Source organism: Pelodiscus sinensis, chromosome 13, assembly GCF_049634645.1.
Source record: "Pelodiscus sinensis isolate JC-2024 chromosome 13, ASM4963464v1, whole genome shotgun sequence".
Lineage (NCBI taxonomy): Eukaryota > Metazoa > Chordata > Testudines > Trionychidae > Pelodiscus > Pelodiscus sinensis.
In genome coordinates, this window is record NC_134723.1 from 15,537,856 (window position 1) to 15,564,215 (window position 26,360).

The 26,360-nt window shown below is 41.9% G+C and overlaps 1 protein-coding gene across 1 annotated transcript in view; it reads right to left on the minus strand.

Annotated features, from left to right (window-relative positions):
* Positions 1 to 26,360, minus strand: part of LOC142831310 (connector enhancer of kinase suppressor of ras 2-like) — a 212,766-nt gene that overhangs the window by 4,573 nt on the left and 181,833 nt on the right. Inside the window, exon 9 of the mRNA XM_075941203.1 lies at positions 16,761 to 16,907. Within this exon, the coding sequence (XP_075797318.1) occupies positions 16,761 to 16,907 (147 nt within the window). The remainder of the gene's footprint in view (positions 1 to 16,760; positions 16,908 to 26,360) is intronic.

A 26,360-nucleotide genomic window follows, 5' to 3' on the forward strand; every position in this document is an offset into this window, starting at 1 on the left:
GTTTAGTTATTTATACCTGGCCTGACGATGCATTATTAGATCCCCTATTAATCCTCACTTCTCCAGATTGAACATACCCGATTTTCTAATAGGTCAGGTTTTCTAAACCTTTTATCATTTTGTTGCTTTCCTTTGGACTCTCTCCAATTTATACACATCTTTCCTAAAGTGTGTACCCCAGCCCAGAATTGGTCACAATACCCCAGTTGAAGCCTCACCTGTACTGAATAGAGTGAAAAATCCCCCCCCCCCATGTCTTATTTACAATACTCATGTGACTATACCCCAGGATATTAGCTTTTTTTGCAACAATATCACGTTTTGACTTATATTCAATTTGTGATCCATTTTTCAGTAGCACTACCTCTTAGCCAATTATTCCCAATTATGTAGTTGTACCTTTTATTTTTCCTTCCTCGGTGTAATACTTCATACTTGTCTTTACTGAATTTAAATCTTTCTGATTTCAGAGCAGTTCTCCAAGTCATTTTGAATTCCAGCCCTGTTCTCTGAAGTGCTTCCAACACCTCCTAGTTTAATGTTTGCAAATTGTTTAAACGTACTTGCCGCTCCATTATGCAAGTCATTAATGAAAATATTGACTAGTACCAGACATGGGTGTGACCACTACAGAAGCCCATTAGACCCTCCCAGTTTTATAGAGAACCATTGATAACTGTTCTTTGAGTAGAGTCTATCTACCATTGTGCATCCATCCACCTTACACTAAGAGCACTGCAATGTAGGGAGAGCAGGAAGCTGGTAAATCTAGTAAAACCCAATAGTTGTCCAGATCCAAAACCTTGAGCATGATTATCCCTTATGTTTGGTGGGAATTATGACAATTTAGGGTGGGGTACGGAATCTCTGGTTTCTTCCCTGAGGGGAGTAAACATAACTCCTTCATGAGTAAATTAGCCAATGAAGAGGAGTGGAAGTGGCAAGTTTTCTGCAGGCCTGCCAAACAGGGATACAAATTGCCCAGGAGCTGGTGATTCAAAGGGGCTTGGGGCTCTGTCACAATAGCATTGGTGGTCGCTGAAGCCCTGGGCCCTTTAAATCTCTGCCAAAACACTGAGACAGAGCATCGAGCTGCGCACTCTGGGGAGAGCTAAGGGCAGGGTGGGGAATGCTTTGTGCTCCAAGCAGCCCTGCCCTTTCCACCCTCATCCCCACGCCTTCTCGAAGTGCAGAACTACCCCCTCCCCAACGTTGCCTAGAAGCCCACATAGGCTGTCGGCTCTGCTGGTTTTCTGTAATTTACTCATGAGGTCCCAACAGAAGGTAGCTTCATGTCTTCATACTTCCCCAACAGAAAAGCCATTTGACATTTTTGATCAATGATTCTTTCCCAGACAAATCATGGACCCCTTACTAGTTTGCTTCATGCTGGCAAAAAGATCTACAAAACTACCGTCTTTGAATATTCACTCTCCAATTTTGAAAAACAAGATTTTTGAAACTGGACTGAAATGGAATCGGTATGTTTTCATGCCATAACTAAAGCAAAAAGAAAAGAAGCAGCACAAATGGCAAGACCTAAATTAGATTTTGAAAATTCTGTCTGTTAAGGTATTAGTAACAGAAGTCAAACAAGGTTTTTTTAAATATTTTTTTTAACTTGACAGAATGAGTCTGAGTTTCTGAAACCTTTTGGAAAGTTCTTTGCAGTTTGTTTTAAAGAGAGTTTCTGCAGAGAGAATATAAATTATTTTGTTCTCCAAGGATTATGTTTAGAGTTTACTGGTACGTTTCATTTAAATAATCAAACAATTATTTCGGTACTTCATTAATATTTACTTTTTTCTTTGATTATTTTATTTACTTGCTGCATTTCATTGCATTCTCAGTGCTAACTAATCTAGGGACTGAATTCACATTTACATATAAAAAGGCATATACTTAATACTGCAGAAATTTAAAAAAGCAAATATTATAATTACCGTAATTTAGTGAATATAACCTGAGGATTATATTAATTTTTACAAACCCGGCACACACCCCTGCGGGATACACTCGGGTGTGGGGTATACATTTTTTTTACTTACCTGGTAGTGAGCACTTCCCTGCCCCTTTCCCTGTTGCACAGCCGCCAGCCTCCAGCCTCCAGGCGGGGGAGTGCTCATCCCCTGGTTCCTGTGCAGGATGAGTGCACCCCCTGCCCCTTCCTGCGGCTGTGCAGGAACCGGGGGATGAGCGCTCCCTCACCTAGAGGCTGGAGGCTGGTGGTTGTGCAGCGGGGGAAGGGGCAGGGGGACTGCTCCTCTCCCAGTTCCCGCGCAGGAACGGGAGATGACCGCTTCCCCACCCGAAGGCTGGAGGCACTCTCAGTGCAGCCGCAGGAAGGGGCACAGGAGTGCTCTCATTCCCCCGCCTGGAGGTTGTGCAGCTGCATGGGGGGAGGGGGGGGGTGATTGCTCCCCCACCAGGAGGTTGGCTAATTCCCCTCCCCCCGACCCGTAGAAGCCCCCACCCACACATAGTTTGAAACAAAGTCTTTTATACCCTGCAGGTTATACTCGTGCGTGGGGTATACAAGATTTATTTTACTCAAACTGCAAAAACTGCGGGGTATATTTGGGTGCCGGATATATTTGGGTGTGGGGTATATTTCCTAAATTACGGTATACCTGCTGTTTTTCAGTCATGTACTATTCCAATGTATATTAGCTTCATAGGAATGATTCAGCAATATTCATAAGGTGTTCTAATCCTTATTCTTTCTGTATTCTTTCTGTACAGTTATTTGTTACTTTTACAAATATGGGGCCCTAATCATATGAGTAGTCCCATTGACTTTGAATAGGTCTGCTTGGATGAGAGCTACACATAGAAATAAGGGTTTACAGAGTCAGACCCACTGATCTATGAAACCTCTGATCAAAAATTAGAAAAAGGCTTTCTGTAGAGGAAATATTAAGGTGTAAAGCTGCCTTTCTTGAGTGTCTTGCTAGTTACAAATGTTTAATAGGATGAAAGTTAAAACAGTGCTTCCTTTTCAACTCTCTTGTGTAGCAAATAAAATAACTGTTGGTTGATTGGACTTTAAGGACTGCTGAGGTGCCATGTGGTTTTCATCAAACACAAACTGGTCACTGTCCTTCAATAACTTTTATCACCACTCTTGAAACGCTGTGAATTAACAATAAACATAACTAGCTTAAGAGTTTACTTTAGTGTTAAACAAAAATGAGACCAAAAGATCATAGAATCATAGAGCTGGAAGAAACCTCAGAAGGCCATCAAGTCCAGCCCCCCTTCCCAAGGCAGGACCAATCCCAATTAAATCAACGCAGCCAGGACTTTGCCAAGCAAAGACTTAAACACCTCTTGGGATGGAGATTCCACCACCTCCCTAGGTAACCCATTCCAGTGCTTCACTACCCTCCTAGTGAAATAGATTTTCCTAATATCCAACCTAGACCTCTCCCACTGTAACTTGGGACCATTGCTCCTTGTTCTGCCATCTGTCACTACTGAGAACAGCCTTTCTCCAGACTGTTTGGAACTCCCTTCAGGAAGTTGAAGGCTGCTAGCAAATCCCCCCTCACTCTTCTCTTCTGCAGACTAAACAAACTCAAATCCCTTAGCCTCTCCTTGTAGCTCATATGCTCTAGCCCCCTAATCGTTTTAATTGCCCTCTGCTGGATCCTCTCCAATGCATCCACATTCTTCCTGTAATTGGGGGCCCAGAACTGGACACAATACTCCAGCGCTATGTCTGGACTGGCATGATTTTCCACAAATTCTTTTAACGGAAAAGTTTTCCATTAAAAGCATTTGCGGAAAAGAGTGTCTAGATTGGCATGGATGCTTTTCCACAAAAGCACTTTTGGCAAAAGCATCCGTGGCCAATCTAGACGCGCTTTTGTGCAAAAAAGCCGTGATCGGGGCTTTTTTGTGCAAAACAAATCTGAGCTGTCTACACTAGCCCTTTTCCACAAAAGGACTTTTGCCTGAACGGGGTCAGCATAGTATTTCCGCAAGAAGTACTGATTTCTTACATGAGATTGTCAGTGTTCTTGCGGAAATTCAAGCGGCCAGTGTAGACAGCTGGCAAGTTTTTCTGCAAAAGCAGTTGCTTTTGCAGAAAAACTTGCCAGTCTAGACACAGCCCAGATGTGGCCTCACCAGAGCCGAATAAAGAGGAATAATCACATATTTGGCTCTAATGGCAATGCTCCTCTTAATGCAACCTAATATGCCATTAGCCTTCTTGGCTACAAGGGCACACTGCTGACTCATATCCAGCTTCTCATCCTCTGTAATCCCCAGGTCCTTTTCTGCAGAACTGCTACTTAGCCTGTTCGTCTCCTGCCTGTAACAATGCTTGGGATTCTTCCTTCCCAAGTGCAGGACTCTACACTTATCCTTGTTGAACCTCATCAGATTTCTTGTGGCCCAATCCTCCAATTAGTCTTAGTCACTCTGGACTCTATCCATGCCCTCCAGTATATCTACCTCTCCCCCTAGTTTAATGTCATCCGCAAACTTGCTGAGGGTGCAATCCATCCCCGTATCCAGGTCATTAATAAAGATGTTGAACAAAATTGGTCCCAGAACTGAATGTTGGGGCACTCCGGTAGAAACCGACTGCCATCCTGACATCGAGCCGTTGATCACTACCTACTGGGCCCAACGTTCCAGTCAGCTTTCTATCCATCTTACCACCTATTCTATCCATCTTACCGTCCATTTATCCAATCTACATTTCCTTAACTTGCTGGCAAGATAAACCTAAAGAAATCAAATCCATCATTTCCCTACATTGGCACATACTAAATACATACACCCACATACATATACACCCACAGACTGAAATCTGTAGTTGAGACCACATCTTATTTTTGTTATGTGCAGTAATTAAAATTAATTCACTTAAGCTATATTTAACAATTCACCTAAGCCCACTCCAGCAGGGTGAGTGTTACAAGCATGCCAAAGGGAACCTGTGCAAGCTGGGCCAATCAGGATGAGGAGCAGTCAGCCAATCAGGGCCAGTCTGGACCCTTATAAAAGATGGCAGTGCTGAGTGAAGCTCACTCTTGTGCTGACCAGCAAGGGAGGAGGAGCTGGGTCTCAGAAGGGAAGGAAACTAATGGCACCTGGACAGAGAAGTGTTGGGCAGGCTCAGGGGAGCTGAAGAGAAGTTCTAATATGACATCTTCCAAACTGTGGACCTTGATACAAAGGGGCAAGAGTCACAGGGAAGTGGCCCAGAAAACACTGAGTGGAGTGAAGGACATCAGGACAAAGCTGCTGCCAGAAGGTCCCTTGGCAGGGACCCAGAGTAGTGGCCAGGTCTGGGTCCCCCCTTTCCCTCTTCCATTGCATCTGGTCATTCTGGGGTGTGGCCTATATAGATTGAAACTTGACTCTGAGGCAAGGAGCTAGACTATGGGTCTGCAGTTGGCCATGGTAGTGGGTATGATGACTGAGGACTTCTAATACCCCTTCAAAGGAAAGAGAATGGAGAGGTGGTCACTGTCAGAGGTCACCATGGTGAAGAGGACACCATGGTCTAGAGAGCAATGTGGGTCCAGAACTAGAGGCTGGAGACAGCAGAGCACCGACAGGCCAGAAGGCAACACACTCTATAAGCCAAGCTAATTTCTGGACTAATCAGTTAGAGGCATTGTAGTAGTGTGTCAGCCCTGCTACAATGATACATACGCATGATCCCTCACCAGTTTTCTACAGTTGGCATCAGAGCACACAGATTGTCTCATGATGAAGACAGTACTAGTGGAGGACTACTAGTGTTCTTACAAGTTGTATTAAACCTCACTGCTGTAGCCACTGATTGAAACTAGCTCCCGTCTTCTACCTCCACAGTTGAAGAAGTTATTACAAAGAAAGAATTTCTCCATCTGCATCATCATAAAATAGGGAGAGGTGGGAAGAGAAGAAGTTCATGATGGTCTCTGGAGAGGAAAAAAACCCCAAGCATCGGTGTTTAATGTAGTTATATCTTCTTTGGGTCATATTACCACTGCAAAATGCTGCTGTGCCTGAGTACTGCTCAGAATTGTTGTGTTATTAATTATTATTATTATTATTTATTATGATTTATATTAAAGCTCTGGCTAGATGCCTTACCTCAGATTGGATTAATTATATTAAGCTCTATACAAGCAAGTAAGAGACAGTCCATGTTTCTTTGATGCTATCAGGCCTCACTTTCCTCACTGTTTTGTTATGAATAATCATGTGGATTCTTTAGGCAAGAACACTGCCATTGTGTACAGCTCTAATGCACTATGGCACATGTAAATAGAAAATGTATAATTATGACTCCATCATAGTTATGATGAAATAACTAATACAATGTAAAATAAACCATTTGAATTTTAGATAACAGGATAAGTATGCATTGTTGACAGCTTTAAGAACATCATCTTCTGATTTTTTTCATTGACTAAAGCTGGTGTCATTGATGGAGGAAAATACTGATCTCCACGATGACTTTTTGACAATTTCCTTTCAGTATATCAATTCTTTAAACTCTTGCAAATTATTTTCAATCACGTATTGCTCTCTATAGCATCCCATTACAGCATCTCTGAGTGCTAGACATATTAGTATGCTGACAAAAACCCAGAACATAGAGAGGTCAAATGAATCAGCCACAGGCACAGAAAGAGGTAGAGCCAAGACTCAGGGAGTAGAGAATTTCCTGGCTCCAAAAGCCAGCATTCAGAGTATAAAAGCATCTCTCATGCTCAGAGGATGCTTCAGTGCAATAAAAGTGTAATGTCTACCATGTCCACCACCCATAAAGCAACAGTGAATTGGAAAATGAACAAGGGTTGGGGAGATTGAATCCTTTAATTAATGGACAAGGCATCACATGTTTGCTAATTCAGAACCTGAATTCATATAGAGACATAGCCATTTTTTTGGCCTATATGTAGGTGTATATAGCTACTGGATCTGTATAGTCATGAACCATATCCCCAAACCCTTTTATAGCAGATAGTACAGAATCTCCCTATGTGTCTGTTATAATAAATTGCAAAGGGATGCCCTGGGAACCTCCTGCAGTCCTGAAACAACTGTGGGAATAAGCTATAGGAAACTAGTATGATAAGGTTTCTCTACACAAAATAAACATTTATTAAAACCCAACTAACTAAAACAGAACTTGTGTGTTCAGGCCCATTGGTGGGTGGGAGGGCAAAGGGGGCAGTTGCCTTGGGGCTTGTCAATTCTGAGGGGCCTGGGGCTTCTGTCCACCCTCACTGCTACTGCAGCAGCAACCAGAGCCCCAGGCCTTTGAATGGCTGGGGTGGGAGGCACAGAGTGCTGACTGTTTCTGGCCCCAGACCTTCCACTCCAAGTCCCACCCCTTCCTGGAGCACCCCTGCCTTGCTCAGGGGCCTGCAAAGGCTTGGCTCTCCTTTGTGTGTGCAAAGGTTGCATTAAGAGTTGCATGAATCCAAAATAAACACATTTCATGTATGTAGGGCCCTTCTAAATTCACAGTCCATTTTGTTCAATTTCGTGGTCACAGGATTTTAAAAAGTCATGATTTCAGTTATTTAAATCTGAAATTTCACTGTGTTGTGATTGTAGAGGCTCCGACCCAAAAAGAAGTAAGAGGGAGGGAGCTCACAAGATTACTTTAGGGAGGGTTGCAATACTGATACCCTTACTTCTGCACTGGCTTCAGAGCAGGGCAGATGGTGAGCAGTGACTGCTGGTCAAGAGCCCAGCTCTGAACCAGAGCCACCTCTACCAGCAGCACAGAGGTAAGGATGGCATAGCCACCCTTACTTTTCTGCTGCTGCCTTCAGAGCTGGCCCCTCAGTCAGGAACCATCATTTTCTGGCCACCCAACTCTGAAGGCAGCACAGAACTAAGGGTGACAATACTGGCATACCACCCAAAATAACTTTGTGACCCTCTGCACTCCCTTTTGGGTCAGGATCCCCAGTTTGAGAAATGCAGGTTGCCCTTGTGAAATCTGTAGAGTGTAGGGTAAAAGCATACAAAAGACCAGATTTCACAATCTACGGGCATGAATTTGGTAGGGCCCTACATATATGTAAAAACCTACTGTGTGAAAATATGAAAATAGTATGTTAGGCACTCAGAAATTATAGTAATGGTGGACTCAGACAGAGAAAGCTACTTCACTGATTGATGAACTTACTAGTATGCAATGTTTAAAGTATATTTTATAAAAGTACAATTTGTCAAATGCTTAATCTATTTACAATAAAAGTTTTAAATTCAAGGCCTATGATTTCTCTGACTTTTTAAATTGATCACTATTCAACTGACTGAAAAATGCTTACACATTTTTACATAATTTATTTATTGCAGATGTACTGAAATAAATTAGACAACTAGACAAATTCACCCATCAAATATAAAGCAGTTAGCTCTTAAATAAAATACTAATTCAGTGAAGAGACTGAAAATTTGTATTGTACTGTGCTACTCAATGAAAATTCTCTGATACTTACCAAATACATAAGAACATGGCATAAATTATATATTATAAAGAGTACTTTTTAGGTAGTCCTTTTGACCTCATTCCACATGTGATCACAGAGCAATATCTTACACATTTGACTTTCCATTGGTCTCTGAGCGGTAGTGAATTTTTCTTCCTCCTCTTTTGTTGTACAGAGGTAACTGATGTAAAACAGAGCATAGATAGGTGGGTCATGGACTAGAGAATAAGTGGACAACCCACATTAGTGACTGGATCCCCAGAGACCACAGATCACTACAGAGCAGACCGAAAAAGCGCTGGGCCAATCCTATGACAAAATTCTTTGCCCAGAAATTGAATGAACTTGTTTAAAACAAAATGAAATGTTGTGCTTCATGGAGTGATGGATGAGGATGAGCCAGACAAAAATGACAGAGGTGACTTTTTAGTTGGCATTTCATGTTATCTAGCCCATTTGCAAGTGGTTAATATTTGAGACCCAGCTTCCAATCTTAATGTATTCACCTGCGATTTTCTTAGTGATTTCAATGGGAGCATGACTGTGATTAGAACATAAAATATAAAACTTTCAAATTAATAGAAGTTTAGATAAAAAAGGTTTTAATAGTTCTAAAATTTGTAGATGTTGAGACTTTAAACATAAATCATTCAAATGACATATGTGCCAATGCACTTAAGTTTATATAATTGTATTGCTCCAGTTATATAGGGCCAAAGCATACCAGTCTTATGAAATTACTTTCAGAAGTAAGGTACAAATAGGAATGCAGAGGAATGCAGAATAAGCACAAATAATATATTTTTCAGGAAAACAATAAGGGAAAGGTATGTAATTTTTATGCATATGGATATTGAAATTGTTTTCATTCTGAGCTATCATCTCCCCAAACAGATTAGAAGCTAATGATGTTTATCTTACTAAAGAGAATATGCCTGAATTTTTAGTGAACGTGAAGTTCTTGTTCTAGTCTTAGAAAGAAGAGGAACTCATTATGATTAATTGATTTAGTAGATTAATGAGGGTAAACCATATCAGAGATTAAAGTTCATATTCTATATAGGAACTCTAATTTGCTGATCTCTTGGATTTATAAATTATGGAGATAGAATGTTTATATATTCGGGAATAACACAACTAAATTATACACTTTTATTGATAAACAATGGGATGTCATGAACAGCAACTACAGATAAAGCCTTTCAGCCTCTTAGGCACAGGTAAAACTGTCTTCATGGCAATTCTGTGACAGAGAGAAACAGAAATAATCTAATTTAGAGTAAAATAAGAATGCGAAGTCACCCACTTTGAAAACCTTAATCTATGAGGTGAAAGATGACATTAGAGCTACCGACAACCCATGAGTTTAAAAAATGTTTCTCTCTATCTTTTGTATCAGCATCAAGCAGCAGGTTTACACCACTTGCAACCAGTAAAAGTGATAGCCAATTAGCTGTTCAGCTAAAGCCAACCTACCAATTACCACCACCTTCAACTCAAGTCTCTGGAAGTCTTTTCATTGACTTTAGTGAGTGTGAAATTGAGCTCTAGTAGGGCAATCTGACAGAAAGTCTAGTACAATTTAAAAAAAAAACTGTTTTCCTTTCTTTCTGACTAAAATGGGGTAAATGCACATATGTTTAATCAAATATTTCTGGGAGGAGATGTTCTGAGCTGGTGAGAATAAACATGTGTAGTAAATATTAATATCACAAGCCCCAAGCATTCAAAAATTTGAGCACGGCCCCCAAATCTTTAGACTATCTTAAAATCATAACTTTTAAAAAATATTAATAATAACATTGTTGTTTCTTCTTATTGGCCTTCATAGTTTCAGAGTGCTTAGAGTGTATTTGTTTCAAGTTTGCAAGCTTTTCTCTTCAAACATGAGGGCTACAAACTTACTTTTTTAATGTAAAAAGAGATTTTTCACCTAACCACATGCTTCCAGGAGCGTAGGCTTTAAAAAAGAAACAGTAATTGTGAGAGTCCCAAGAAAATCTTGAGAGCTGGTAACAGTCCAATATTCATCTTTCCACTGTGCACTGTGAAAAAAGGAATACCTGGGACAAGTGTGGGTAAATCCATGATGTTTTTTCATAATGTTTCATGATGAACATACAGATTTCTGTATTTCATTGCATAGCTTAAAAGGATTCCCAGAGATTGACAAATTTTGTGAGATTGACAAAAAGGGTCTGTGATGATTTGTGTATTACTGGGTGGGATGTGGTGGACTAGGCCCACGGGCCCCCTGCGGGAGGCCATGTGGTCCTTCCAGTCCCAGCCCCCAAAATGGACAGAAGACAGGTCCTCCAAGCTGCTTAGAGCACATGTGTATGAATCAGCCAATCAGCAGCCAGCAAGTCCATGTAAGAAGAGCTGCAAGGCCAGAAAAAGAACAGTTCCTTGCTAGAGTTGGAGGAAAACAGATGGTGCTTTGGACTGGCTCCAGGAACACCACCAGGAAAGATCCCTAGGTAAAGATGAAGAATGTGCTGGAGCCAGGGAGAAGTAGCACTTGGAATTAAAGCAATGCAGTTATTTAAAGGGACATTGCAGACAGCTGCTATCGACAGGGTCCCTGAGCTCAGACCCAGAGTAGTGGGTGGACCTGGGTGTCCCACAATTTGGCATTAGCAACTGGGGGGGAACTGGCCTGGACAGCGAGGCACTGTAGGAGATGGCAAGGGTCAGGAGGGAAGGACCTAAAGGAATTCAGCTGAAGAGCTGGGGCTAGAAAGGCCATGAGAGGACAAATGACATTGTCTGTGGGGAAGAAGCCCTGAGCACACCTCTATTCTGGAGTAGGGATACACAGAGAAAGATGTTACAGAGGGCACCGAGAGGGGCCCTTGTTGGACTTGTACTCTGGGAGGCATTTGCTTTATTTCACAAAGTCTACATCTACACTGCAGTGCTATATCAGGATACTGGAGGTATAGCTATTCCATGGCTTTTGAGTGTGCCTGTTATTTCAAAATATAAAGGGCTCGCTATTCCGATGAACCTGTAAACTTAATTCCACAAGAAGTAAGGGACATTTTGGAAATAACAATGGAATAAGAAACGCAATTTGCATAGCTCAGATTGCATAGCTTATTTTGAGCTATGGGTACAGTGTAGACCAGTGTTTCCCAATTGGTGCTCTGGGGAACCCTGGGGTTCCGCGGAGCAAAACGAGGGGTTCCGCGAGGAGCTGGCGCTCCCCCGCCCCCTCTGAAAGAGAGAGAGAGAGAGCCGGCTAGCCAGCAGAGGCATGGGTGGCGAGTTGTGTGGGCTCATGGAGCCCATGCTCTAGCAATATCTGGAGCTGGAGCTGGAGCTGGAGCGGGTCCTGACCCCCCCCCCCCGCACGCGTCCTCCCACCCGGCATCTCTCCCCTGTCCCCGTCCCCGGACCCGTCCCTGCCGTGCGCAACCTTCCCTGAGCTCCCCCTCGCTGGCTGCTGCTGCCCTGCGCAGCACGCTCAGACCAGTGGGTGGGGAGACGTCCGGACGTGATGTAACGTCACGGCCCAGGATTTTAAACTTGCTGGGCGCTGTGATGCGCCGCATGACTGAGTTGCGGGTTCGGAGTCCGGGGACAGAGCACAGACTCCGGCCCCGCAAAGTGGAAAGCAGAAGGTACGGGAGAGGGAAAGGGGAGGGGGAGGGGAAGAGGGAGGGGCTTGTGCAGAAGGACAGGGGAAAGGCTGGGAGAGGAAGGTGCTTGTGCGGAGGGGAAGGGGAAGGCACCAAAGGGACAGGGGTGGAGGAGAGACAAATGGCAGGGGGCCAAGCGCAGACAATGAGGAAAAGGGCAGGAGGAGAGGTGTTAGTGGAAGGGGGGACAGGGTGGTGCTGGGAGGGGAGAAGATAAGGGCATTGGGGGCAAGAGGGGTGAGGGGAGGTGCTGGGAGAAGGCTTGACAGAAGGGGTGGACATGAGGAAGGCTGGGATGGAGCAAGGCATGTGTGAGGGCACAGGGGCATGAGAGGAATGGGGGCAGAGGGTGGTGAGGGGTGGGCATCAGGGAAAAATGGAGCAAAGGGGGCGGGGGAAGTGAGGGAAGGGGGAGGCACAAGGAGGGTGCAGGGGTAAGAGAAGGTGCAGGTGCCAGGGGATTCTGGGGGTGAAGCAGAAGGGCAGACACCTGCAGTGGAGGGACCGCCATCAGAGGAGAGACGCAGGGCAGGTTTGTAGAGGGAGGTGTTAGAAGAGGGGATGAGGAGGGGTAGCTCACATGATCAGAGTGGGGCTACTGGAGGAGTGGGCACAGGGAGGAGAGAAGGGCTGGTGGAGGGGGGCAGGTTGCAGGAGGGCTGAGGACAGTGAGAAGAGCAGGAGTCAGGACAGCAGAGGAGGGTGAAGAGGGGGGCGGCAGCAGGCAGCAGGGGAGCTGACATGGCAGCAGAGGGAAAAGGTTGAGGTTTAAAAATATTTATTAATAACTTGGGTGGCACATCCAAACAAGCCACATGAACTCAATACTGGTGCACAACACAAAATTCATTTTGCTCATGTGAGGAAACTCTTAGGCTACGTCTACACTGGCCCCTTTTCCGGAAGGGGCATGTAAATTTCACTAGTCGTCGTAGGGAAATCCGCGGGGGATTTAAATATCCCCCGCGGCATTTAAATAAAAATGTCCACCGCTTTTTTCCGGCTTTTAAAAAAGCCGGAAAAGAGCGTCTAGACTGGCTCCGATCCTCCGGAAAAAGTGCCCTTTTCCGGAGGCTCTTATTCCTACCTTTTTAAAAGCCGGAAAAAAGCGGCGGACATTTTTATTTAAATGCCGCGGGGGATATTTAAATCCCCCGCGGATTTCCCTACGACGACTAGTGAAATTTACATGCCCCTTCCGGAAAAGGGGCCAGTGTAGACGTAGCCTTAGGCTATGTCTACACTGGTTGTTTCTTGTGCAAGAACACATCCACTCTTCCATGTGCGAGCTGTGCTTTTGCACAAGAGCATCTGTGACAGTGTGAACACTCTCTTGCCCAAGAAAGTGCCGATGGCCATTTTAGCCATAGGGCTTTCTTGCTCAAGAAATTCATGTTGCCTGTCTACACTGGCCTCTTGCGCAAGAATAGTTGCTCAAAAAGGCTTATTCCTGAGTAGGAGCATTGTAGTTCTTGCGGAAGAAGTCCTGATTTCATACATGAGAATGTTAGTGTACTTGCGCAAGAACACACGGCCAGTGTAGACAGGCAGCAAATTTTTGCGCAAGAGTGGCCACTTTGGCGCAAGATCATGCCAGTGTAGACACAGCCAAGGGGAGGGAGGAAGGCAGGGGCAGAGAATCAGTACTGGCTCAGCATGTCTACATGGTTTGGGGGAAGGTGCAGGGAAATTGATTTGAGCTGGGTTGCAGAGTGGGGAGGTCTGGGGAGCTGGGCTGGGCTGGGCTGTGGGATGAGGTGGGGTGGTGTGTGTGTGTGTGGAGCTCAGAGCTCAGTTTGACTGCAGGAGGAGGGAGGTGCCGGGAACCAGGGCTAGACTCAAGGGGAGAGAGGGAGGGACAGGGAATTGGCTCTTGGCTCAGCAGTTTTGTGGGGCTTGGAGGAGGTGCAGGCAAACTGGGCTCAGCTGTGCTGTGGGGGTGGCATTCAGGGAACCAGTGCAGGGCTCATCTGGGCTGAGGTGGATGGGGGAGGGCATACAGAACAGACGGGCTGCTCAGCTGGGTTGTGAGGGGCTGCAGGGAACTGGTGCTGCACTCCTTTGGATTGTGAGGGATGGTTTTGGGGGAAATGCAGGGAACCAGCAGGGGTGGGCAGCTTAGTTCAGTTGCAGGGGATAGAAGTGCAAAGAAGCCTAGTGGGGAAGCGGGGGGGGGGGGGGGGACCAGGAGCCCTGAAATGACCTCCCCTGGTCCAAAAATTCCTCATCTGGGACCAGTCAGGTCTAGAGGGTGCCAACTCCTACCCAAGTCCCCTCCTCGCACCCTCCCTTGTAGCCAGACACCCTACATCCAGCCTGCTTCTGCACCCTACCTACCACCCGGACCTTGTCCCCTTCCGCCCCCCAGCTCCCTCCCAGATCCTGCACCCCATCCCTATCCTGCTCCTTGGCAGCCCTGCCATCCACCCTAGCACCGCCCTGGCCCCAGCACCTTGCCTCACACCCCAAGACTCAGCACTGCCCTGGCCCTGGCCCCAGCACCCTGCCCTCCTTGCTAGCACCCAGCAGCACCCTGTTCCTTGTCCCAGCACCCTGCCAGTCACCCTAGGCCCAGCAGGACCATGTCCCTGACTCCAGCACCCTGCCACCTGAGCCAGCATCCTTTCACCCAGCAGCACCCTCTCCCCAGCACCAGCACCAGCACCCACTAGCACTCTGTCCCCTACCCCCACCAGCACATTTGGGACCACATTAGTGAGGCTTGGGGTTTTTTGGAAGAGCTTTTTGTTTTGTTTTTTTGCATCTCACTTGTGGCCCCAACTGACTTTTCTGACTTAAAACAGGTTCCTCACCCCTCTCATAAATAAAGACAATGCTAAAACCTTTTGAGTTTGACATAATATTTTATTTAAAAATGAAGCCAGGCCAACAAGCCCCCAATTGGGACCAAACTCCCATTTCACTGCAGCATCATAACACTCCTGCACCACCTGACCCCAAATTTGAGCCTATCATACACTGGAACCCCCTGTCCTGAGCCTCTTACATCCCCACACTCCTGCATCCCCACATCCTCAGTCTCCTGCCACAACATTCCTCCACCATCCACACATCACAAATCTGTGTCCTGAGCCCATCATACTCACAACCTTCTTGACCTGAGTCCCTCACATATCCAGCCCAAACTCCTGCACCCTCACATCCACAAGCCCTGGCTTGCTCAGCACCCCAACCTTCCACCTGAACCCAACACTCCCCAGCCTAGAGCCCCCTCCCTGAGTCAACAGCCCCTTATCCTGCATCCAAATTCCCTCCCAGAGCTTCTGCTTCTCACCTCTTCCCACACCCAAATCCCTCATTCCCACCCCGCACCTCACTCTCACTAGGTTGAGACAGGTATAAGGGCTGGGAATGGCAAGGGTACATCTACCCAGCAGTGTTATTTCGGAATAGCTATCAATAAGCAGTTATTTTGACATAACATTGAAATAATGTCAAGCTGGATGACTTCTTATTCTGACTCCTGTAACCCTCATTTTACAAGGAGTAAGGGAAGTCAGAGAAAGAGTGCTTTTTCTCAGACTTCCTGCTGTGTAGACAGTGACAAAAGCTGAAATAAGCTATTTCAACTTAAACTAAGCAATTGATGTAGCTGAAGTTGCGTAGCTTATTTCGGCTTTAGCTCTGCTGTATAGATGTGCCTTTAGAGACCAAAGAGGAGATGTGATCACTGTTGAGAATGAAAGATGAAAAGACAGAAGGGAGTACACACTTCTTTGGTTGTGACTAAGGGATGGGAAATATGGAAAAAGGGAGTTTATTCAAACTGGATTAAAAATTATTCACTTTTTCTGAATGATACAAACAAATTTCCAAACCTGCTTTGCACATCATAAAAGTGCAGAAACTTCTTAGTGAATCTTATACAATTTTAAAATTTAGAAATAGGCAGCCTTTTGTTTATTCAGGAAAATTGCCTTAAGAGTTTTTGTTTGCAATTTTTTGGTGTGTCAGTTTCTACTACATATGCCAATATTTTCTGAATAGCACTGACATTTCCAAATAATGGGAAACTATAATCATGTTGAAGGAAACCAAGCAGACAAGCATATCAGCCATTATGCTTTGTAACTGCTTATTTTTATATTGGCAAATTTCCACAGAACAAGAAAACATAAAGGTATTACTGGATCTTTAAATGAGCCATAATCTTTTTGGCCAAAAATGTGGAAAATATGGAAATAAATATACCATGTCAGAAATCCAAAGGGATTGGAATTCCCTCTTGAAAAGATTACAAAAGACTTGCTAGGATATGATGGAAATGTAGAAAAATGACTGGAAGGACTGTATTGCTTTTGCTGGAGACAGTAAGCAACTGAGTTGGAGTTGGTTTAGAATTGTTAGATATATTTAATATATTGTTGTTTGCAGCTGCCTCTTTTGACTCCTTTGCTCCCCAGTCAAACAAAGATATGGAGGAAAAACAATTAGCTTGATTGTACCAGAATGCTGATCCTTAAGCCATTAGAAAGTCCCAGCACTTTAACTAATTTTCGGTCTGTTGTCATTATGAACTGTCCTATAGTTATACCTGTAGCTTCTGTTTGGAAGAAATGGTCACTCTACTACTTTGGTCTTTAACAAAGGATACATTCACCATAAAACACTGTCGTTTCAACAGCCTTCTTACCTGAAGGGCCAAAGGCTTCCACCTCACATTCTTCAGAAGTGCAGGAGCAGAAACCAAGGTGTTTTGAGGACGTTTCTTCAAGGTTAAGATCACTCCATTTGGGTCTTCCCGCAATGCATTAACAAGGTTCTTTAACTGCCAGCCAACCTGAGAAGACAGCCCATAATGGAACTTTGAAAGATTTCCACTTAACTTACCGAAACATCGAGGAAGTTTTGTGTTAAACTGAAATAGTCTATTAAAATGGAACTGCATTACAGTCCATTCCTTGCAAATAGGAGAATCAATTATGAATTATATTTGATTTCTCTAGGACAAAAATGATGATGCTGAAGCTGGGTTGTTTTTTTTAGGTATTTTTGCTTATTTTTTATAATGGAGAGGAAATCTTATTCTATTCCTAGAGGTATAAAGTAACCAGCAGTTTTGGAAAATACTAATGTAATGCTATAATTTTTTTGTCTTCTAAACAAACTGATAATTTTAATGATCTTTGCCACTGAATTATTATTGTATTTCTCTTTAGGAAGAGCAATAATAGTCATTGAATAGTTACAAACTGTATCCTCTGTGTTTAAACAGAAGCGGTTTATTTTTTGGATGTGGCAGGGAGATAGGAGAAGGGATATCATTGGACAACCATAATGCAACTTCTTTAAGGGATTAATTAAAGATAGTATACTATTTGTTTGAATTACCAACAGTTCCACTGAAAGGAACTGAAGTTCTCAAATTATTATAAATGATAATTACAACACAAAGAAAAGTATCGCTAACTCTGAAGGGGATTTCTCTTGCATCTCTCACTGAACAGTACGAGATTTTCAGGGTTTTTGTTATTTTGCATACATTTTTTTCTGATTTTACATTTAATTTTTTTTAAGTTAAAAAATGTAAGCTATACATTTTCAATTTATGTTTATGAATATATCTTCTATCATCCTGTAAAGCTAAAAGGTATTTTAAAAAGTTAAGTAATGTAAATGATGGCCTCAATGTACAAAAAAGTGTATGAAAGAATTTTTGAAATATTTATATGATGTTCACATAATTTTAGTAAATTTTATGCAGTAAAAGAAGTATGAATTCTGCCACAAATAAAGAACATTTTTTGTATTATCATTATATTGATATCCACTGGATGTTAGGAGGGTCTTCTTCATGAATTATCATAAAGGAGTGAAAGCCAAATATAGGGCTGTGGTTTCCGGTTCACATGCACAGTATAAGCTATTGTTTTTCCTCCAATACATTACAAAATGTAACAATATCTGAGGTACTGGGCACCTTTGCCTTCATGGCACTAATTTATATGACTGTCATTTATGCTAAAGGTTGCTACTTCACTGTAAATATTCCTTAAATATGAATTTCTGCTCATATGTTCTTAATGAATATCTAAGTATGTCTACACTTGCTCCCTAGTCCGACCTAGGGATGCAAATGTAGCATACCAAAGTTGCTAATGAAGCGCAGGATTTAAATACTCCTCATTGCACGAGGAGTAACAGTTAATCCGAAGGAAGGGGTTTCTTTCGGAATACTGCATCTACATACGACTAGTTAATTCGGACTAATGGCTTTTTAAAATGGTGACCGGACACGAATATGCTAATCAAGCACGGGATATTTAAATCCTGTGCTTCATTAGCAACTTCGGTATGCTACATTTGCATCCCTAGTTCGGACTAGGGAGCAAGTGTAGACATACCCTAACAGAGTAGATCATGAAAGAATGCTGCCTAAACATTAGAACATACAACTTATAATCAGGAAAGCAACATTTGGGTTCTATTCCCAGCTCTGACACCGACCAGCTTCTGTAAAGCTAATCAAGTGTGTTAGCTTCTCTGTGCTTTAGCTTCCCATCTGTAAAACAGCAATAAGAACACTTACCTACCTCAAGGAGGCATTATGGAACACCATGCATGTATGTTTGAGATGGTTGGCTAAAAGCTATTATAATACTCCACATTTACCATAGTGTGTTATGCTATCATTTTTGTTAGACAGTGTAAGCATTTTATAAGAAAATGAGATTCTGAGCATACTTTCTTCCCAGAAGGCTAAAAAACTCCAAATTCAATTGAGACTGTCAATTGTGTCATCTTTACTGTCAGTGTTATCATTCCCATGGTAGCCACTTGTGTTCCTCATCAAAACAATTCTGTGGAAACAATCTCTTTAAAAATCCTAAGGGGATTCTTCAGGGGAAGAGCTTGAGGAAAGTGTATCTGAACAACATAGCAGAAAACAGCAGAGACCTTCTGAAGAACAAGAACCAAGATAGTCAGGATATTTAAGGCCCAAGGAAATACACATGTAAGAGGAAAGACTCTTGTTGTGCAATGTTTTCATGTATTTGTACAGCAACACTGAAATAAAGAGAGAGCTTCAAGAATTCTCGAAAGTTTCCTTAGATAGCTTGAGTATTTTCTTAGAATAATTTATTCTGAAGGAAAATATTTGGCACACTCATCTCTTCTATGCTTTAAATTATTTTTACCTGCACAATGTTGTTCTCTAAACTTTGCTTCTCCTTATTTTACAAGGCAAGCAAAGCTCAAGTCTAGCATGGATCACCACATCACTTTACACACCTGAAAACTATTGTATGTTGATCACATCAGCATCCACATTTCAGTAAAAGGGGATTGGAGGAAAATAGGATTTTTTTGCCAAGTCTATAGCATCAACAATGCTGTCTCTTAAAATTACAATGCAGGCTATTCTTTGTTTTAATCAGTGGTTGAAAAAGTACCCAAAAAAGTTACTCGAGTAAAGTACTGCTTCTTTGAAAAAAATACCTGAGCAAAAGTATCGCATCTTTACTGTACTCAAGTATCCAGAAAGGAAAAAGTAGCCGTCCTATGGAAATATACGATTAACCATCCGAGTTATCAAGGGCACCATTATTTTTCACATATGTAGGTATGTGTGTGTGTGTATATATATATAGATACACACACACATATATACATACATACACATACATATAATGTGCATATATATATGCATATATGTATATGTATATATATATGCATACATACACATATATTATATACACACATATACTGTAAATTTATATTTCAAATCTGGAATTTAAATGTAGTCTTAGCCTACATTTACAAAGCTAAAGAATGACCAAATTAAATACAGGAGTCAAATTACAGAAATGTATTTATTTTGTCCACATTCACACGTGTGAATTTTTAGCATTTTAGCATTGTAATGATTCATTACAAAAATGTTTGTTCAACCTTAAAAGCAGTTGTTTTTCAAAATTATCAGAGTCAAACCTTGTTCTCCTAGGACAAAATATGAGTCCAGAAACACTGAAGAGGCAGCTGACGCAGGCAGAGGTGTGTTGGCCCTGATGGACACCTCCCTGATTGTAGGAAAGGACCGCAGCTGATCCATGGTGTCTGCTGAACAGGCTAAATACCATCAAGCTGCCTTGCAGTTTCATTTATGGAAGAGGACTTCATTGAAGCAAAGAAGTACTCTTCATCAGAAGAGCCATTCTGCTACTCAAGTGGGTCCAGTAGAATCTCCATCTGTTGTCTGATGTAGTGAAGCCCAGTACTGGAAAATAAATTAATGCGAACTAATATAAAAACTGAGGTTAGTTATGAAATTAAATAAATAACATTACAGAAAAATTGTGTTGCCAACTAATGAGCTATCAGATCTAGATGGCTCCTTTAAATCAATCCAAGGATAAACCTGCTTTCCCTCATAACATTTCACTGCAGAACTAAACATGTGACAAATGAATTAAACATATGCAAAATATTAGCTAGTAGGTAAAAAACATTCTCATCCCAAAACAACCAGTCACACTGAAACCTCTTTCTGTCAGCCTATTGCAACGATATTGCATGGGAGCCTGTATTGACAGGCTGTACTGCTTTAACATAGTCTCTTACCTTTTCTAATCACAGCATCATCCTTGGTCCAAGCAGTCCTAAACTTTGTCAGCAAGATGGCAGCTGAGATCAATTCTGGGTCCTCAAACATTGCACCGAACCCTTCTTAATGCCACACCAAAGTACATCTACAAGTAGCCTACAGAACTTGAAAGACATCGTGAGTGTTTGCAGTTTTGAATCCATCTGATATAACGTAGGAAGCAGCCATCCCATTTGTGCTCTGGTTTCTGCTTGGAGAATATTTAGTGCCTTCACCACAGGGCCCATGACCACGGTATATTCTGCCAAGAAGGCCAGCTCTCCTGCATCCAGCCTGTAGAATAGTTAATAGACATTGTTAATTAAGGTAAATACAGCACGATTACAAGGTTTTTTTAAACAAAAAGAAAAATAATAAAGCCAAGAACTGCTACTTACATGTTAAGTTTGTGTGCTGCAAACACATTTTTTATGGCCGTTTTTCCTTGTTCATTTCTCTCCACAGCCAGAAATGTAGAGTTCCATCTTGTCTGGTTTGGTCAAATTAACTGAAGTTTCCATTCTGCTTCCACCATTTCTGCTCCAATAGCTGAGTGTCAAGTCTTATTCCAAAGTGCTTGGCATTTGGCAAAAGTGGATCTGGTCAACTTTTTTGTAGGTGTCATTTGATTCAGCCTGTACAACATCTACAGATGAAACTAGGTTCAACAAGTGACAGGCACAATGGTGGTGTTTTGGTAGGTGGTAGTCAAGGCCGTTATCGGTGCCCAGGGGTGTGTCTACATGACACCCTAAACTCAAAATAAGATGCACAATTTGTGCTATGCAAACTGCGTATCTTATCTTGAATCTATTTTGAAATAGCTTATTTTGAAATCTGGCACATCTAGACAGTTCCAGATTTCAAAATAACACGCTATTTCTAGCAATCCCTTATCCCTCATGTAACGAGGTTTACTGGGATGGTAAAATAGCACACCCATTATTTTGAAAAAATATTTCAAAATAACAGGTGGCTTGCATAGACATGGGGTAGCTATTTCGGGATACTTCCGGTATCCTGAAATAGCCATGCAGTGTAGACATACCAAAGGACATCTGCAGTTTTGTGAAATTCAACTTCGTTTTCTTCATCATCATTATCAGTTTCTTCCTCTGGTTCCAAACTGCCTCCTTCAGTATTCTGGTGGTTAATTACTTAGAAAGCTTAGAAATTTGCCCATTACCTGTTGTTCTAATAAGCTTCTCTCTTTTTTGATATACAGAATGAATGTCATTTAGGGCACTGGCCAAAACATCAAAGGTGTATGAGCCTTTTAGATGCCTACATGCTAGTACAGCAGAATGTATCTTCAGACTGTTGGGAGCAATCCAGGGAGCTGTTACACCAATGAAGCTGCATTGCCTGGCTGCCCAGCAGTCTGTGGTGGCGGCAATGCATTGCATTTCACACATGGCATCAATCAAATTTCTCCGCATGCTTTAGACAGCATCAAAGATCTTGGTACGTAGAGTAGATCTTGATATGATGGTAGAGTTAGGCAGTAGATCATGAATAAAGTCTTTAAATGCTGGTAGCTCAACAAAGCTAAATTTCTGGAGGCCATCAACGATGTTCTTCATCACTGCCTTGTCCACTATGGCCTGTGATACACGCATAATGGTGCCATAGTATCAATCTTGAGCTGCTTGCTTGTGGAACCAGAAGTGTGGGCTGACTCCCTCTTTCTCTGTTGCATAATAGTAATAAACCTGATGTGTTTCTCCAGCTGATTTTGGGGTGTTTTCTCTGCAAATAAAATAAAATAAAATAAATTTTCACTTAAAATTTCAATTAATGACTTTTACTTACAGATTTAATGGCTAATTTAGCAATTAAATTAGTGAGTGAAGAACATGTTTGATACTAAGGGCATCAAAAAAGCAGTAGCTTTTGAAATCTGTGATATTAGCCGTGTTTTGTTCCAGATTTCTAGTAAAGAAAACAAAAGTTTTCCAAACTGTGTAACTAGCTACTTATATATGAAACATAAGTAATTAAAAAACAAGTCTAAGTTAGCAGTTTGTTGAGACACCGCAACTAAGAAGTCTTACATACGTGGTTAAATAAACTCCATACAACAAAGTACATTATACTATCCACATAAAGCTATCATCATAAACTAAACTGGACAGCTAAGGAAAAGAGAATTTTACATACCTCTACATGATTCTTTAAATTTGATAGCAAGTTGATGCCACTTCCATGGTCTTTGGTAACCAAAGAAGATATCAAAGGTATACTGAAGATCCTGTAACATCTTTCAATTAAAAAAGATCCTTAAGGTACGGCCGAGTGAACCATATTGCTGTCTGCCATTTTAAGTATAAAACCACAGCTGTTGATGAAGATGCTCCTTCTGGAAAACTGTAGATCAGGGGTTGGGAACCTTTTTATGGGTCGGGGGCCACTGATCTACTGAAAAATCAGTTGGGGCCACAAAAGTGGGCCCACCCCAACAAAAAAAAACCCCAAAATCCCAACCCTCACTGATGTGGCCCCCAACTGAGATACCTCACTCCCTTAGTGCTCCAGCCCTATGGCAGGGGGGAGGGAAGGGAGGGAAGGCAGGGTGGACCAAGCTTCAGGGATTCCCACAGGTCAGATTAACTCTTCTGGAGTCCCAGGGTTAGTAGATTTTGTGAGTCCTCTCCTCCCCTCCCCCCAGACTCTGGGGTGAGGCCAAAATGAGGAGTTCAGTGTGCAGGAGAGGGCTGCCAGAGAGTGGTATAGGGATGGGGGTGAGGGTGGGGTTCTGGGTGAGATGTAGGGTTATTGTTTATTTTTAAAAAAATAATAGACGCTGCATGACAATTGGATGCTTTTCGCATGCAGCTGTGCTTTAGTAAATCAGAATGCTGGCATGTGCAATTGTCAAGGGGTGATGAAAGGAGCGAGTAACTGAGAAATGGTAGTGGAGTAAAATGTACAATATTTTCTAAAAAAACTGCTTGAGTAAACATCAAAGTATCACAAAAATAAATTACTCGAGTCAAGTACAAATACCAAAAAATGTACTTGAGTAGTGTAATGAAGTATTTCTATTTAGTTACTTTCCACCTCTGGTTTTAATAATAATAAACTGAAGAGTTTATATTTCTCTTCTATGACACACCTCTTAAATGTTCTCTCAGCTTCAAGAGACACCTTGCTGTTTGCCTCTTAGTTCTTTATCTCTGCTGCACAAATTAATTTCTAAGCATTAAAGCAGTTCAGCATGACTACCTGTTCTTCTATCTCTCTAGAAAAAGCAGTAATTCTGTTTCTGAAACAATCTCTTAATTATTGTTGAGTTTATACACACACAAATGAACACACAAAATACAGAACATCCAAATGGTGCCTAATGATTGTGCCTAATGATTGTCGATAGAATAGGACAGAAGAGGTTTGCAGATGCATCTAGAAACTATGGTTAAGTTTCAAAGGGGATTTAGGTGGATGATGGAGAGAACAAGAGAGGGGGCTGAAGGGCGACCTCAAGACTTGAAGAAGCATGCTGAACAAGAGACCTGAGAGGGTAAATTGTTGGAAGAGGAAAGCAGTCAACTGAAACATTTGATTCTAGAAAAAAAGACAAAAGACGAGTCTAGCTAGTGAAGGAGAAGCAGAACTGGGAAACAGGTTCACTGAGTTGGAAAATGAAGGGGAAAGGAGGCAGTAATAGAAAATAGGAGAACAAAGATGAAGAGAAGAACCGGTAGTCCTCCAAGAAGAGGTGAAGACACAATAGAGATAGCTGCACTATGGAGCATAGAAGGATAGAGAATGAGTCTTAGTCCCAGTCCTTCCCATCCATAGGGGCATTCGTTGTATGACTCTGCCCACCCACCCGAAAGACAAAAGCTTTGCCACAGCAAGAGGTGGTAGAAACAGCTTGTTGTTGGCAGGAATGCTCTCCTGTTAACAGCACAAATCCTGCTTGTATGGGGTGGAAATATTTTGTTGGCAAAATTGCTGACAAACAGCATTTATGCCTCTCAACTTTAATTGACACAGTCATGTTATCAAAAGCTGTGTAGTGAAGATAAAGCCTAAATCTCATGCTATTCAAACTGAATATTGAGTTGGACATCTGAGTCTGTGATTGTTAGTCTATGCTTAAAAAATTCTGCAACCTGGGTAGAGGTGGCTTGCTTAGCAAGGAAACTTCTTATAGTGCTTTCCCCTCCTCTTCTCTAAGGCTATGTCTACACTACAGAGTTTTTTCAGAAAAACAGCCATTTTTTCCTAAAAGACTTCATTTACATCCACCCTGAAATCATGTTCTTTCGAAAAAATTTTTTAAAGAACAGAGGGATTTTTCCAACATTGTGGTAAACTCCTGTCTGAGAGGAAGAAGCCTTTTTCCGAAAGAGCTCTTTTGGAAAAATACATGGGTGGATGGGGAAGAGGAAGTTCTTTTGAAAGAAGAGAAAAGAGGAAAAAGCACAGGTGCCCTAGTGGCCACTCCATCCATAATAATCACAGCTTAAATGAGAGATAGCGTCCATTCAGTGTGGACGCTATCTTTCAAAAAAGTGGATTGCTTTTTCAATGCGCTTTGGAAGTGTGGACGCTCTCTTTCAGAAGAGGTTTTTTCCAGAAGATCTCTTCCAGAAAAGCTTCTTCCAAAAGAAACCAGCAGTCTAGACGTAGCCTAATAGCCACCTCCTTCCTGAACCTCAAAAACCATGAGTCTCCTCTTCTTACCATGTTGGTTATTTTCAGGGTATAGGTTCAGGGTCTTTTGCAAGTGACTTTGAGCTTGTGAGAGCAAGTGTGAGTAGAAAGGATCACTGTGAGAGGACCAAGTGTGTAGTGGAGCATTTCTTTTTGTGATTTCAGGTCAAACTTGAACCTTCCAAGTGATCTTTGGCCATTTCATTAACTTTCAACCCCTGTGAAGTAAACTACTGGGCTCGGTTTGAAAAAATATTTGTAGACAGAAGTCCTGAGAAAATTACATTTTAAAAATAATTATGAAGATGAGGATATTTTAAACATATTTTAAAATCCGATAATGTTCTTGATATCTGTGCAAACGAATTCCATATGAACTATTCTATCTCTGTGCATTGCCTAGAAATTGACAAAGGCTAGTTCTATTATCACTTGGCTATGTCATGAAAAACGAACCACTTTTGATTTTCATAGATGAGTATACTTTTATAATTCAGAAATCTCTGATTTCATCATCTCCTTAAAGAAGAATGATAAATAATTAACTTGTAACTGATAAATTATTTGCAGGAGAAATCTTAATGACAAAACCATTAAAACACTGAGAAAATATATTGAGGGCAATGTGTAATCATTACAAGCAGAATATGATGAAAAGCTCTTAGCAGCATGGACATTATAAACTGAAATTCTAAATATATCATTAGAAATCTAGCTAAGAAGTGTTCCTAGAGCAAGGTTTTGTCATTTTTAAAACCATTAGCCTTAAGTAACATTGTGTTGCTTCTATGGTGTAGTACCCTTTTAAAAAGACATCAATCCTACAGAGGAGATGTTGCTCCTTTAGGTTTTTTAAGGTGTACATTCAGTTAATTAGATTTAATAATACAGACTAAAGGTAATTCACATAATAATGAAAACTTACATTAAAATTATCCTAATAGAAAAGATAACACCAGGGAGGATGCTTAATAATGTGTCTGCATA